The following is a 16,376-nucleotide window of genomic DNA, read 5'->3' as shown; positions in this document are numbered from 1 at the left end:
AAAATAATTTACATAAAAATAATTTAAACTTAATAATTTCTTTGTATTATTACAAGTATTTGTTTAACCTCTATAACTATAATTAATTTAAATTTATTGTAAATTTTTGTTTGTTTATTTTCAGTTCATTATTTCTTTGGAAGGCAGATGACTGAGTGTGTGGGAGTAAGATTTTTTGGTAAGTGTTTTGAGAGAAAATTTATTATTTTAATATTCTTCAGAATAATCATTTATCTTTCTTAATCACACGAAGTAGTAAAGGATGCCTTCATATAAAAATTTGTGCCATAAAATCCTTTAATATCCTTAAGCTCTCTACAAAAGCAAACGTTTTAGTTATTTTTCGTTCTTTAATATATTTGTTGGATTTTATTTACTGGGAATGAAGAATATTTAAGAAAATAGACAGAGAACTGCAATCTTGGGGGCTCAAGGTTTTGAGAAATTGTTTGAGGTAGACATAATTAAAGAAATAATATTGATGAATTGGTTGTCGATTAGAAACCAATGTAAAGGTAGAATGTCAAAACTTTTACACAAATTTTTTAGTTTTATCCGACTGTTGTGCATTTCTGTATTATCTCTCTGATTTAACGAAAGTATACTCTTATTTTAGCTGACTACAGCAATATTTCCCTAGAAATAACAATAGAGTTGTAGAACAATAATAACAACCAGCCGCAGAGACAGCAACAACATCCCAATAGCTTAGAAAGTTAAATGCCAAATGTCTTTGAATATGCTTAACAATCTTTAGATACATATATATTTCTATCTGCATGTCTGTCTATCTTCCTTTTATTTTAGCTCAGTTGTCAAGTATTTGTTGGACGAAAACGACGATTACAACACAAGGATTGTCTTATGTTTGTTTTCGGATTTTGGGCTGAGTGTTAGAAAGATGGTTGTTTGGTTGGATGAATAGATGGCTGACTGCATTTAAATGTATATATGCCAAATTTTAACATAAAATCAGGATATGCTCCAAAATCATACTGTTTGTTGACAGTGTTTTTTTCATTATTTTTTTTTTCTCTTGCTTTCTTGTTTATTTGTAAATTCATTGAAAATTGTTGGTAAGAAAATTAAGTCTTGCGTTAAATTAGAGGCTGTTTTAAACATACATTCAAAGTCATATATTACAAACAAAAAGCATAAGATGTCTAAGGACCTTTTATTGTTTTCGAAAAAGAATAAACAAGCAACGTCGAAGAATAAAAAACAAATTTTTTGTCATTTGAGCAGTATAAAAATTTGTTATTAAAGTTTTTAAACTATTTTCTGTTGCTCAAACTGTTGCTTTGCTTTGTTTTCATTTTGGTCATTATCGTTCTTTTCCTTTTACAACATTTATTGTTATTTTTATATCACATGTTATTTTGCTTGTAGTTTTTCTTTAATATTTATTTTTTTTAATTTTCATTCTATTTGTTTTTAAACTAATTAAACCTCGCCTTAATTTTGTAATATTTTTAATAAAGACGCGACAAAAGTACTTTCAAACACGCCATCATTCTCATCAAAGAATTTCCTTTGCCACTTAACCAGCCCATGACAAATTGTTGACTCGGGTTTCTTTTTCTTTTTTCAATAATAACGACTACAAAGAGTGCAACAGTAATTTAAAGGTATTTATTTTATTATTCATAAGAACTAATCTAAGCATATAAAATTAAAGAAAATGTTAAAAGGATTTATATAACTAAGATCATTCTGTTAACAACGTATAATACTTAGGGTAAAAGGGGGACTATGTGCCACTTTTTTCAGGAGTTCACGAGCTAAAAACCAAAAGACATGATCAAAAACAACGATACCACTCCACCTATTGGGTAAATACCGTATGCAGCAGATTTGTAATTAGTAAATAAAACAAATAAATGAAAAAATTTGAGATGCCCCTATGGCGTTTGATCCCCCTTCTACCCTATAAGCTATCTTAGTCTGAAACTATCTTTAGTTTTCTACAGACTTTCCTTTTGTGAAAGTCAAGGCGATTAAGTCAAATTTTTAATAGAACCTTAACCAGAACTTAAGCAATAGACACGTATTATAAGCGAGGTATATGAGGGGCAGGGTCAATTATGGATCGATCATCATAATAGTATGAGTATCGATCCAATTCGTTTATTTCTGCTGGGAATGTACGTTAAAGTTTTTTTTGCTTATATAGGGGGTTAATGGCCGATTCTCATAAAATTCGGTAGAGAAATTTTTGCTCGTTAGAAACTTAATTACTTATTTTTAAAGTTTTTTTAAGGGGACCTTGTATATGGGCTATGTGAAAACGTAAACCGGTATAGGACATTTTTAATACCAAACAAACCGCATCTATAGAAAATATTTGTAGACAAATTCAACTCTCTTGCTTTTTCCGTTCGGATTCTATCGTTCTTGCAACAGACAAGTCTAAATTGTCTTGAAATTTAATAAAGACCCAGAAAATATATTTACATACTTGTGTGGTTCTATAACCAATATTTCAATCTGTTGCAATGGAATGACAAAATCAGTACACACCCATTTTTGTTTTCCAATATCAATTTTTATAAAATCTTCTTGTTTTGATTCTTTACACAATTTTAATATAAATAACGCGCATTATAAGTAAATACAATTATTATTTCCCCAAAAAAACCTAGCCTATCATCATATACAATTAATTCTTTTACTTTAATGAAAATATTATGGTTGTAATTGGCAAATATGATTTTGTTGCCAAATTGTTTAATTTGTTTATTCGCGGTTTTTAATTATAATATTAGCATGGAAAAAACTTAATATATTTGTATACACACTACAGTACACATTTAAAGTAGTGTCATAAATTATGCCAATAATTTGAGACAAAGTAGAAGCACAATAAACATTCATGCTGTCAACTGAAAGAATCTTAGTTTTAAAGTTATAAGTCCCCATCACACGAGCAAAAGAACCATCACACATTGATAAGAAATACGGATGGAAAATTTGACAGTCGTATGGCTCTATCCTTTTTTTAAATGTTTCAATAAACAAGCAATTCGCATTAGTATAGAGATGTATTTTTACGTAAACGTAAAAGAGATTACGAATCAATATACCCTACACCACTTTAGTGGGGATGGTATGTTGGCTTTGTGCTGCTGGTTGTTACGCACAATAATATTGCTCCTATACGATGCCTATTAAAAAGGGTTAAGATCGGTCCATTATTTCACTTAGCCCCCATACAACGGAACCCCCCAATAGGGCTTGTAAACTGTGTAATTAAACTACAGATCGCAATTTTGGATCTGTGGTACCGTAGGCGAAGCTTATTGGTACCGTAGACGAAGCTTATTGAAATTGTTTTCAATATAATTCCGAATATAGCATAACTTTTCGCATCCGACATGTAATTATTGAGTGGAGCATTAGGGAATTACAAATTGTTTAAAAAAATGCTGTCTAAAAAGCAGTTACACTTACTATGTAATAACACTAATACATACTTGCGTTTTGTTGGATTTGTATATTATTTACCATTTCTTATTTGCTTTGCCTCATTAATTCTTAATTTAATTTTCTGCTATTTTCCATATTCATGCCAAATTGTGGCAACTTAACTACAATGTTTAAAATTTATTTTATATTAAAATAAATAAACAAACATGATTTTATATAAAAAAATTTAATTAATTGTTTATAGGACAAATGCATGCAATATTCAAATCTTGGGAAGAACATAATTATTAGTATCTTATTACTATTATTTCTTTGTGGCAAACATACATATAAGCCTATGAGGTAAGATAAACATTTAAATCTATACACTGAAACTTTTTATGCCACTGTATGATTTTTTATTATTGACCCTGCAAAAAATGAATCAACATTTTTGTTAAAGCCCATGTAATTTATGATATGGAAAAAATATTTATGTTATAAAGAAATTTTCAATACTAGTTTGATTTATTTAATATTTCCTCATATTATAATTTGCCTAAAAGAAAAAAAGCGTTTTATTTTAACCCTTTAAAATTTATGAAAATTTTTTCAGCACAAACTACAAATTTTTCCAATTAACTATTCTAGTGTTCTATAAATCGAAAATAATTGGAAATAAAAGTCGAAAAAAGTCAAAGAAAGTCGAAAAAAGTCGGAATGTCGAAAAAAGTAGAAAAAAGTCGGAAAAAGTCAAAAACTCTAAAAAAGTAGAAAAACATTAAAAATAGTCGAAAATTTTAAATAAGTAGAAAAACAGTCAAAAACTCAAAAATAGTCGGAAAAACTTAAAAAAAGTCAATAAGTTGAAAAAAGTCGGAAAAAGTCGACTATTTATAATATACTTAAAGTCGAAAATTCGAAAAGTCGACTTTTAATTAAATGAAAAAAAGTCGAAAAATCGACTTTTCGTTTTTTCGTACTTCTGTACATCGAATTTTAAAGCTATACTCGCATTTTGAAGTCTGTAGGGGACCTTATGGACTGATTTTCATAAAATTCGATAGAGAGTTTTGCTCTCAAGTAAATTAATATGTCGATTTTCAACATTATACTTATGTTTTGAAGTAAGTAATGATCATTGCAATTATTTGAGAAGTATTGTCGAGAATTGTGAACCAATCCTCGAAACAATTTGGTAAAGAGATTTTGACTCGTACTCTTATTTTTAAAGCAATAATGGATGTCAAAGTATTTATTTTTGGAGTGAGCCTATATAAGGAGTAGAGTCAATTATGAACAGAGAGAATTTCGCTTATATAAAACTTGTTTATGGTAAATGTCATTGTTAAGCTCGCATTTTAAAATAGTTATGACTATTACCACTTGCAGAGAAGTAAGCCGACCAATTTTTGTCGTCGGCGGCGGAGAGTGACGGCGTAACGCCGTTTTTTAACCGGCTCGAAAAAAATTCAACTGCGCCAAATTATAATGTATTTTGTACAATACACAATAGACTAAATTGTGGACTAGAATATAGACTAAACAATAGACTAGAATGTAGAATAGAATGTATGCTAGAATATAGACAAGACAAAATATTAGAATGTAGACTTAAATATGGACAAGACGACATACTAGAATGTAGACTATAGACTAAACAATAGACTAGAATATAGACAAGACAATAGACTAAAATATAGACTAAACTATAGACTAGAATATAGGCAAGAGAACAGATTTAAATAAAGACCTGTCAATAGACTATAATTTAAACTAGAATATAAACTAGACAATAGACTTCTTATTATATTTACCCCTTTAGTGTGGTAATATCCGCATCAAAACAAGTTTTGTAGCACAGTTTTTCCTTTAATCGTCAACATTCCAAAATATTCCCAAACCTCTGAACTCTATAGTGTTTTGCCCAGACAGAAGGAAGGACATGACTAGATGTTGTTAGAGTTTAATAAGGATCCAGAGTATACATACATATATACTTTTAAAGATCTATAAACTCTTGAAAACTTTTCTATTTGATTTGAAATTTTCAATATAAAGAGTATTCTTTTCGAAATTTAACTTCAACAAGATTTATCTTTTAAAGGAGATATAAAATAAAAATTACTGAAAAAATAAAATTTCTAAAAATTTCTACATAAAAGAAAAAAATTCTGTAAAATAAAATTTTTATTATTTTTTAATTTCCTATAAAATTATATATATTTATATGAGAAATTGAAATTTTCAAAAGAAAATAAAATTTTCCGAAAATTTTCATTTTCTATAAAATTTTATGAAGAAAACAGAGCAAAAAAAAAGAACTTCCAAAGAAGCAAATAAAAAGTAGAGTTTACTCTATGGAAGTACTAAAAAAGACCTGAATAAGTGATGATTTTAACACAGGCTTGTCATAGGGAAGATGTCCTTTTTATTTGATTCCAAATTCACTACTTTTTCCCATGATTTACATTGACTAATTTTTTCAATTTTCTATTTTTTTTTATTTTCTAAACCATTACTTGGTATTAAACGTTTTTTCTGGGTTATTATAAAAATAAAATTATTCTATTAATAGTTTAAACTAAATGGGTTAATGGCAAAATAACCTCCAACGTTCTAAAAATCCAAATAATAAAAATTTTACTCATAAAATCTTATTGTATAGAAAACCTAATTTAGCATGAGATTTCCTTATATTATTTATAAACCAACCGACAAATGAATTGAACCAACGAATTAACTTATAATGGTTTTAAATCTAATAGTTAAATCTATTTTTTTTCGTTTTGAATATTTTAAAACTTTTTTCCTAAACTAAACGTCCATTCATTGAGTAAAAAAAAAGACCGCTGGTCTGCGTACAGATTGTTGCGTTTGAGAAATAAATTAAAATGAAATAAAATCTACAAAAAAAAACACAAATTTTGCAAAACTCAATTAATCAACACACTAGGGGTTTTTTTATACATTATCGTTCAAAAAAAAAACTGTTAATGTTTATGGCGAAAAATAAGAAAAAAAAAAAACAGTTTGCAAAAATTATAAGTTTTGACAGCTTTAAATTGGGTCAAATAAAATCATAGCATCTAAAAAAAGAAAACATTAAAAATACTGGCTGTTCTTCAATCATTCACACTATTCTTCTGCTAAAGCAACAGTAAAGTTTTTGGAAAAAGATTTAACGGTTTTGATAGGCCGCCCGACCGATGATAGTTTTAACAATAGAAATTGATACGTTTGAAATTTGCTTTAATTTGCGTATTGTTTTCGGTTTTCTAACTTTCTTAATTGAGGTTTATATTTTCTTGTAGATTTTGCGAATTGTTTATGCTTGAATTAACATTCATTGCAAATTTAATTTTTAGTGAAAAATCTTTAGAAATTATGTCATGAGTTTGTATATGAAATGGAGATTTTTCTTGATTTTGTTTTTTGTGTGTAGTAAGAGTCAATAAACTAATTTTTGCTAAGAAAATAGCTTTATTACAAAAAAAAAAAAAACATTTCCAAGCGATTTAACATGAGATGAATTTTTAACAAATTAAATATTTTTCTAACTAGTGTAAGTACTTGCTCATGAATGTATACAATTTTGATATAAGATAGATGTGACCCAATTAAGGTACATACATATATACTTGTATACACAGAGGAAATATGGAAGCCTGGTACAAAATTGACACCAAGGTGTTTAAAATTTTTCTATAACATCCGTTGTCAAAGTATATACATACGTACGACAACACTATGCAATGCTGACAACGCAACGTTGGCAATATTGCAAGAGTGCGTTGTTGAAATCTAAATTTCGAAATCTAAAAACCGTAAAAACGAAGTACTTTTAAAAGAACAACATTTACCACCACTTCAAGAGTAGCACTAAGCGAATTTTATTAACTTCTGTGGAAGTAATGTTTATTGACATCCAAAGAAGCGAAAACAACATATGTTTTTTTAATTAAAGGTAAATTTTTTTTACTCAAAGTTTTTGAATTAAACCAATTTTGAGTTGTATTCTATAATACTTTAATTTCACTAATAACTTCCAAAAAAGAAAATAAAAATTACTTCCTGAGAATGACTATAGTTGTAGTAAATTTGGAATCGAAAAAAGAGCATTCCTCCTATGACAAGCCTGTGTTAAAATCATTACTTCTTCAGGTCTTTCTCAGTACCTTCATGGAGTAAATTCTACTTCTTTTTCGCTTCTTTAGAAGTTCTTTTTTTAATGGGTATGTTGATACTTTGACAACGGATGTTATTGAAAAATTATAAACATTAGGTATCAATTATGTACCAGGTGTGTTTTATTTGTTTTTCTTTGTATATTGTCTGGCCTATAAACTTAATTAAAGTCTGCACGGTACTATATATTAACTACAGACTTATCCCTATTCTAAAATAAAATTTGTTCTATATTCTTGACTATTGTTTGGAATATAGCCTGCAGTCTGGTATTTAGTCTTTTCTGGCTACAATAAAATCTATACTCTTGGCAATAGATCAGGTTAATAGACTTGACTATATTCAGACATATAGACTTCACTATAGTTTATTCAACAGTATCATTTATATACTTGTTTATGGTCTAGTCTATTGACTTAGTTATAGTATAATCTACTGTCCTGACTACAATGTTTATAATTTCTTCAACTTAAACTTCAACTATAAACTTGACTCTTGTCTCGTTTATTAATCTTAATACACTCTCGTTTATAGACTTTAATACTGTCTGATCTGACTTTACTATAGTCTCGACTACAGTCTGTATAGTTGACTAATATCTAGTCTGTAATTGTGACTTTAGTCTTGGCTTCAGTCTGATTTGTAGCCTTGATTAAAATCTAATCTATAGACTAAACTTTAGATCCATATATAGACTTCATTTTAATCTTGTCCATAGACTAAACTATAGTCTCACCTATAGGCTTTAATACAGTCCGACACATCAATCGCAAATATCAGCTATTAAATCTTAACTGAAACTCCCACAAAATTTTTAAATTTAATATAATTTTCTCACCTTCCAAAAATTACAAATTTATATATTTTTTTAATTTTATATAAATTTTTTTCATTCTTTCCATATTCTTCCCAAAAAAAACAAAACAAAAATCCTAAAGTCATAATCATCTAAAGGGCATATCAGCAGAAAAAAAGCACTAAAAAAATTAAAGAAACCAACAAGCACAAGACACCCTACCTCCCCCTAAAATATATGAACAGATAAAAAACAACAACAAAAATTAAGCAGAAACAGCTGCCTGCAACATTTCTATTTCGTTTTTTTTTTTTTGCCTTTCAATTGTGTGTAACTTTAAATTTGCCTAGAGAACATCTGCAAGGAAAATCTCCTTCATATGTCCTTCAGGAGGTTATTTCCTTTCTTGTGCATTATTTTTATTTTATTTATTTCGTATTTTATCTTTCTATTTATTTTGTTTCCTTTCCGACAGTTTCAAAGTCATACAACACAACAGCATCATTGTCGTTGAGCTGCAGCAGCAGCACCAGTATCTATTGCAGCTGATGCAGCATTCTTAAAAATATTTTATAAATAATATTTTGGCTTGAGAAAATTCATGGTTACATACATATTTATATTTCGCAGTTTTTATGCGTCGCTGCATGGCAATAATATGCCTTTCGGCATAAACGAAAATGACAAAGAACAAAAAAAGAAACGTCAAATAATGGCAAAAATAAAACTTCTATTTTTTTTAACCAAGACAAAGGAATGACAATCTTCTAGAATGATTTTGAATAAAAAAGTCCACTAAATTTTAATTAATTCTAAAGAAATTTAATTTTATTTCGGACGGGTATAATTTGTGTAAATTTTGCTTGTTAAGGCTGTATTGTGGAATTTTTTGGATCACAGTCTGGTAGTCTATAATTCGTATAAAGTCCGGTCTATAGTCTTATCTATAATCGGGTCTACAGTCTTGTCTATTGTCCAGTATAAAGTGTTGCCTATTTCCTGATGTTGAGCCTAGTCTATATTCTAGTCTTCATAGTCTAGAGTATCTCGTCTGGTCTATATAGTCTGGTTTGTACATATATTCTAGACTAAATAGACTAGTCTTTATAGTCTAGTCTATATAGTTTAGTCTATATAGTCTAACCTATATAGTCTTGTCTAGTCTACAAAGACTTGTCTTTACAGTCTAGTCTATAAATGCTCGTCTTTAAAGTTTACTCTATATATAGTCTAGTCTATAGAGTCTGATCTGTATTGTCTAGTCTATATAGCCTACTTTTTACAATCTACTCATTATAGTCTGGTCTATAGAGACTAGTCTATATAGCATAACTTATATAATCCAGTCTATAAGTCTAGTTTACACGGACTATGTAGACTAGTCTTTAAAGCCTTGTCTTTATAATATAATCTATATAGTATAACCTATACAGTCCAATCTATTTAGTCTAGCATATATAGCCTAGTCTATAGTTACATCTAGTTAGGTCTACATGTAAGAACAAACTTTCTTCTTTAGTCCTGTATACTGATCTGTTGTCTTTACTCCAGTTAACCTTATATTTAGCCTTATCTTTAATCTGGTCTAGAGTGTTGATTAAACTTTGATCCATAAACTTGTACCCAATTTTGAAAGTATTCTGAAATGTATGCATGTAAACATATTTGTTTCTTAAAGTTCCATAAAATGTGTTGAACAATTTTCCAAATAGCTCTCAATTATACTAGTAACACTTATTCAGAAGTGGCAAATATTATCCTATACAAATGACACCAGACTGCTGCTGCTGCATTCAGCAAAACACTTCAAAAGTGGCTGTGTTTACAACTCAAGTAGTAATCACATTTAGTTGCATTTAAAAAAAAATCTGTAAAATTTTAACATTACGGGTAAATATACTCACTATAGGATTTCGATTGTAACTGTCATTTGTCCTGCAGAAAATCATAAAGCTTTTTTATTTAGGCATGCATAGCAATGCGTGACTATAGTCATACCGAAGTTTTATTGTGGCAAATGTCAGGGAGTTTTATATTTTCTTTTCTTTCTTTTTGGGCATAATAGTAACATTAAATAAGTTACAAATAAAAAAACTGCAAATAAAAACATAAGACAAGACTTCTTTTATTTTCTGAGTACATGTACTTCAAAATTTGATGGTTTATGGTTTGACTTTATTTTTATGGCAATCGCATGACAGTCATAGAGCACATAACCAACTACAACTTACAGCTATAAGTAAGGTGAGGAGACGGGTAAAGTTTCATAAACAAAATCGACATTGGTAATAAAATGTGACGCGGCTAAAACATAAAAAAAATCCCAAAAATACACAAACTTTCAAACACACTGCAATACTTGTCTTTAACCCAAGACCTTACTTTCATTCACTTATTTATACATACATATATTTTTTTCGTTTATATCATGTTTACATTTATATTAGAAATATTTTCCTGCCAAGAAAATCCTGCATAAAATTATCAACAACAACAAAAGGTAACAAACCGAAAAAAGGGCACAAAATTACTGCAATTTCTCTGCTACCCTCTCCTAACTATATCTTTTCAACATTTTCAACAAAATCAGAAAAAAACAACAACTTATTCCAACAAAAAGTCGTAAAAGTGCTCAACGTTGTTATCGTTGTCAGCTTTAAAAAAGCGTCAACAGGATAATGGCTTATCCTTTAGAACGTGTTGTCGTTTGTATGGGTGTGTATTTGTGTAATACCTTGTTATTTTTCTTTATTTATCTCTGCTTTTTTGGTAGACATAGAACTGCATGGTTACTTAGCACGTTTAACACATGACGTAGTCAGTTTTTGTTATTATCATTAATTTTTTGAGCTTAAACAAATACTACCAAAGAAATTAACAGTGGGCTTCGCATCGGTTCATAATTGGTATTATTTTTTAATTAATTTTCTTCTCAGAGTAAATTTTTAAAACATTTAGCTTTGACATTTTTTAAATTTTATAGAAAATATAAATATTTTTTAAAAAATTTTCCTAAATACATAAACAAATATAAAAAAAATTATCTTTTCATTAAAATTTTTTTTAATACTTTTTTCTTAATTTTATTTAATTTTTGACAGTTTGGCCAGGTCTATAGGTAAGAGATTAGACATCAATACAATTTTACCAACGGACTATTATTCTGTTTCTATAATCAAACACCCACATACACTCACAAACTGTTTACACTTACTATTCGGGCCTCCATCCTTGAAACTTGCCCACACTCATGCGTTTAACAACAGTTCCCTCAACTAAAAATGTCAAAGAGCTGACTCGACTCCTGTTGCCATTTTCATTTTTTTTCAGTTGCTGTTAAATTTTACAATTTTTTTTTTGTTTTTATTTTTTGTATAAGAAATCGTTCATTGAACTTTGTGTCTAATTTGTGTATTTTGTTATATTTTTTGTTGTACTTGGTATATATTTTTATTTAATCTATATGTTGATGTTTTAGTATTTTTGTAGCCTTTGTGTTAATTTACACTCTGATCTAAAGGCTTATCTCATAGTCTTGACTAAATCCAGTCTAGTTCAGTACTGTCTAGTCAATAGTATAGTCTTGAGTCTCGACTATAGTCTAGTCAATAGTTTAGCCTAGTAAAGTATATAGTATAGTCTTTAGTCTAGACTATAGTCTAGCCTAGTCTAGACTATTATCTAGGCTATAGTCAAGTCTATAGTCAAGTCTATAGTTAAGTCTATAGTCTAGTCTATAGCCAAGTCTATAGTCAAGTCTATAGTCAAGTCTATAGTCAAGTCTATAGTCAAGTCTATAGTCTAGTCTATAGTCAAGTCTAAAGTCAAGTCTATAGTCAAGTCTATAGTCTAGTCTATAGTCTAGTCTACAGTCTAGTCTATAGTCTAGTCTACAGTCTAGTCTATAGTCTAATCTATAGTCTATTCTATAGTCTAGTCTATAGTATATTCTATAGTCTACTCTATAATATATTCTATAGTCTAGACTATAATCTATTCTATAGTCTAGTCTATAGTATAGTCTATAGTATAGCTTATAGTCTAGTCTATAATCTAGTCTATAGTCTAGTCTATACTCCTGTGTATAGTTTAGTCTATAGTCTATAGTCTTGTCTATAGTCTAGTCTATAGTCTAGTCTATAGTCTAGTCTATAGTCTAGTCTATAGTCTAGTCCTTAGTCTAGTCTATAGTCTAGTCTACAGTCTAGTCTATAGTCTAGTCTATAGTCTTGTCTATAGTCTAGTCTATAGTCTAGTCTATAGTCTAGTCTATAGTCTAGTCTATAGTCTAGTCTATAGTCTAGTCTATAGTCTAGTCTATAGTCTAGTCTATAGTCTAGTCTATAGTCTAGTCTATAGTCTAGTCTATAGTCTAGTCTATAGTATAGTCTATAGTCTAGTCTATAGTCTAGTCTATAATCTTGTGTATAGTCTAGTCTATAGTCTAGTCTATATTCTAGTCTATAGTCTCGACTATAGTCTAGTCTATAGTCTGGTGTATAGTCTAATCTGTAGTCTATAGTTCAATATATTTTGTAGTCTGTAGAAGATCGGACATATAGCCGTTCTGGTATTAAAACTGGAGGCAATTTGTTAGATTGTTGAACTCTTTATTAGATATTACACACATATTCTTTATAAAACTACCCCTTCAGATGTAGAAGCCTTAAGCCGCTTATGTTTATTATCTTAAACTGCATTAAATTGGTGTGAACAGAATTGGCCATAAGTCATCGTCTAATAACAGGCCACAAAACAAGTGTTTAAATACACCGTTTTGTATATTTATTTGGCATTTGCAAAAAAAGTCAAAAGTTCAATAAACTCGATATTAAAACAATATAATAACGATACGAATTTTGTATTCGGAAATACAAATAATAAAAACAAAGAAAATGTGTGTTATTTTTAAACAATAATTTATCCTGCAAACGTAAGAAATGAAAAAAAACTCTCGAACAGGACAAAACCACAACTGTTTTATTTTAACTTTGTTTCACATTCATCATTTAATACTAATTTATTTTGTTGGTATTTGAACCCTAGAACTCTCCTCTACTGACAAAAATAATGCACGCAGTTTTTGAGGCAGTTAGACGTTCATTGTCCTTTTAGTTTTGTGTTTTTGGCATTAAATTTCATTTCAAATGGCCCAATATATATTGGAGGGAAGGATGTTTGAATACTAAGCCATACTGTGAAAATAATGATACGTCATCATCATTATCATCATTTGTGACTGGCGGGTGGCTAATGAAATGTAAAATGTCTGTGTGTGCATTTCTATATTTGTAATCGTATGTCGAAATTCAAACAAATGGAAAGCAAGAGGCAAACAAAACTAACGGTTTACAAAAGGACATTGACACCCAAAAAATAATAACATATATTTTTTGTAGTTTTGTCTTGTGCTCGGCTCCTCAAAGGACAGAAAGAAATAACAACAAAGTTCTGTTACACAAAATGTTAAAAAACCTTATCAAACAAGAACGTATTAAAAGAACCAGTACGCATGTAGTTTGAAAAATTTTTGAATTTGCAAAATTATAGACTGAACTATATTATATGCAACTCCGTAGCCTTAACCATAGACTAAACTAAATGCTACACTATAGACTAGTCTAGACCATAAACTAGAATAAGCATAGACTAGACCAAAGACTAGACTATAACATAAACTGTAGACTAGACTATTGACTTGACTATAGACAATAAAACAGATACGACTATATACAAAACTATAGACTAGACTATAGACTAGACTATAGACTAGACTATAGACTAGACTATAGACTAGACTATAGACTAGACTATAGACTAGACTATAGACTAGACTATAGACAAGACTATAGACTAGACTATAGACTAGACTATAGACTAGACTATAGACTAGAATATAGACTAGACTATAGCCTATAGACTAGACTAATTTATGCACTTATCTTTACATTAAACTATAGATTAAATAATATAATATTTAAAAACTTATCAGTTGTACCACTTGCACAAACAAATTCAATTGAATTCATTTTCATTAACAAATTGTACTTGGTTACGAGAGGCGTATACTTAACTTTAAACTGCCGGTGAAAAACAGCAAAAACTCTGACGATTTGAGAGACAAGAACAGTGTTCAAAACTAACAGAAAAGCACGTGCGTATTTGTACAAGCAAGTAGCATTTTGTTTTATGATTTTTGCCCAGAGCTCTTGACAGCAACAAAAGCAAGTGCAGCAGCATTCCATGAATGGCACATGCATAAATATTAGAAGAAGACCGACAAGAAAAAAGTCGGCATTATCAAAAAATGTGTATAAATAAGATATACATGTACTAACACACCATTTCACAAAAGCCACCAAATATCCTAAAGGAGCTTGTTTAATATACATACATATGTATATTTCTTTGAATATCCTTTAATGATTATCCCTACGCATGTGCCAGCCGGTGCTACAGGGCCAAAAATGCAACAGTAGCTGTATGTGCATACATATGTATATTATGGTTGAACTTCAAAATCGAACAACAACAATAACAAGGAAAAAACAATATTTTAAGGAGGCATTTGAAATACAATGCAAAGAAACACAAAAAAATACATTTTCCTTCAGAAGCATCAGCTGTTATCCTTCCCATCAACATCATCTTCATTATAAATGTGTATTTAGGGAACTTATGTGTGTATGTATATATAAGATTGAAATACAAATATATCAAAATTTAACAGGACACGCATGACGTGATACTACTCGTACACATATATACAAAGATAAATTCTCTTGTTCCAAGGCATTTTTTATTCATACACACATAGGGGCATTGAACTTTGCAAACAAAAAGTTTAAGAAATACATAAACATCTGGATATATTAGAAACTCTAAATCAACAATTTAGTACTTAATTCCTATTGTCTATTTAATGATATTTGTTAAAATTAAGAAAAATCGATCTAATGAATAGACAATTATACATCCTAGTCTATTAAGCGACCCGCTTATGGATACTTCTTTCGACGAGAATATTGACAAATCTATTGGCTATTTTACTATTGTCTACTGCTTTTTGACTAGTATATTCACTAGTCTATTGGCTAATAAACAAATCAATTGACTATTCCATGGACCGACCAGTCTTTTGAATATTTGAATATTGTATGAACTTGTCTATGGGCTGATTTTTGTAATAGTCCCTTGACTAGTCTACACCCTTACCTATGGACTAGTTTATGGACAAATCTATAGTGTAGGTTATAAATGTTTTTTATTTAAAAAAGCCTAGTCTTTTAAATATATATTTTTGTTTTAGCAACAAAAATATTCTAAATCAATTAAAATGTCCATCACTAACACGACATAATAATTGTTTAACTCTTCGTTTATACGTTACAACAATTGTCTCTCTTTTAAGCTAAAAAATATGATAACTTTTTTTGAACACTAGCTTGCAGTAATAAATTGAGCGCCGCATAAACACTTTATCACATCCCCAATTGACACACACACTCTTACATTCTCTTATGGACAGTGATATTTATAAAGATTATAAAGAACAAACCCAAAGACAAACCAGACAGACTCTTGGTAAGAAATACATGCAGAATCAATTAAAAAACGATCATCAACAATCGGAAGAAACATTTATCATGTTCAAACCTTAAATGACTTAATGTACATGCATGAACATGCACACACACACACTCAAAGCATCTGAAGCAAAAGCTATATATGTGTGGAGAATATTGGTCTATTCAATACGGTAGCGACATCAAATGTCGTGTACAACTAAATGATTCATATTCTTGCTAAATGAAAATTGCATGAGAAAGAAAATGATATTAAAAATTTGTACAAAAAAAAAACAAATAAATTTTAGTGTTTTATCGCTGGTTGTCGGCACATCTCTGAGAGATGTAAAAAGTCAAGGTTTTTAGTTCTTCTTTCAGTTTCTGTGTAGATTTTGATACTCTACTCTCTGCCCTAATTC

General features: G+C 29.3%; 1 protein-coding gene across 2 annotated transcripts in view; it reads left to right on the top strand.

Annotated features, from left to right (window-relative positions):
* LOC124419097 overlaps positions 1–16,376 on the top strand; it is a 361,713-nt gene that overhangs the window by 335,028 nt on the left and 10,309 nt on the right. For both annotated transcript variants that reach the window (XM_046947430.1, XM_046947432.1), the window contains one exon: positions 125–178. In XM_046947430.1, the coding sequence (XP_046803386.1) occupies positions 125–178 (54 nt within the window). The remainder of the gene's footprint in view (positions 1–124; positions 179–16,376) is intronic.

The sequence above is a fragment of the Lucilia cuprina genome, chromosome 3 (genome assembly GCF_022045245.1).
Source record: "Lucilia cuprina isolate Lc7/37 chromosome 3, ASM2204524v1, whole genome shotgun sequence".
NCBI lineage: Eukaryota > Metazoa > Arthropoda > Insecta > Diptera > Calliphoridae > Lucilia > Lucilia cuprina.
The sequence above is the reverse complement of the archived record's forward strand: the minus strand, read 5'-3'. Positions and strand labels throughout refer to the sequence as shown.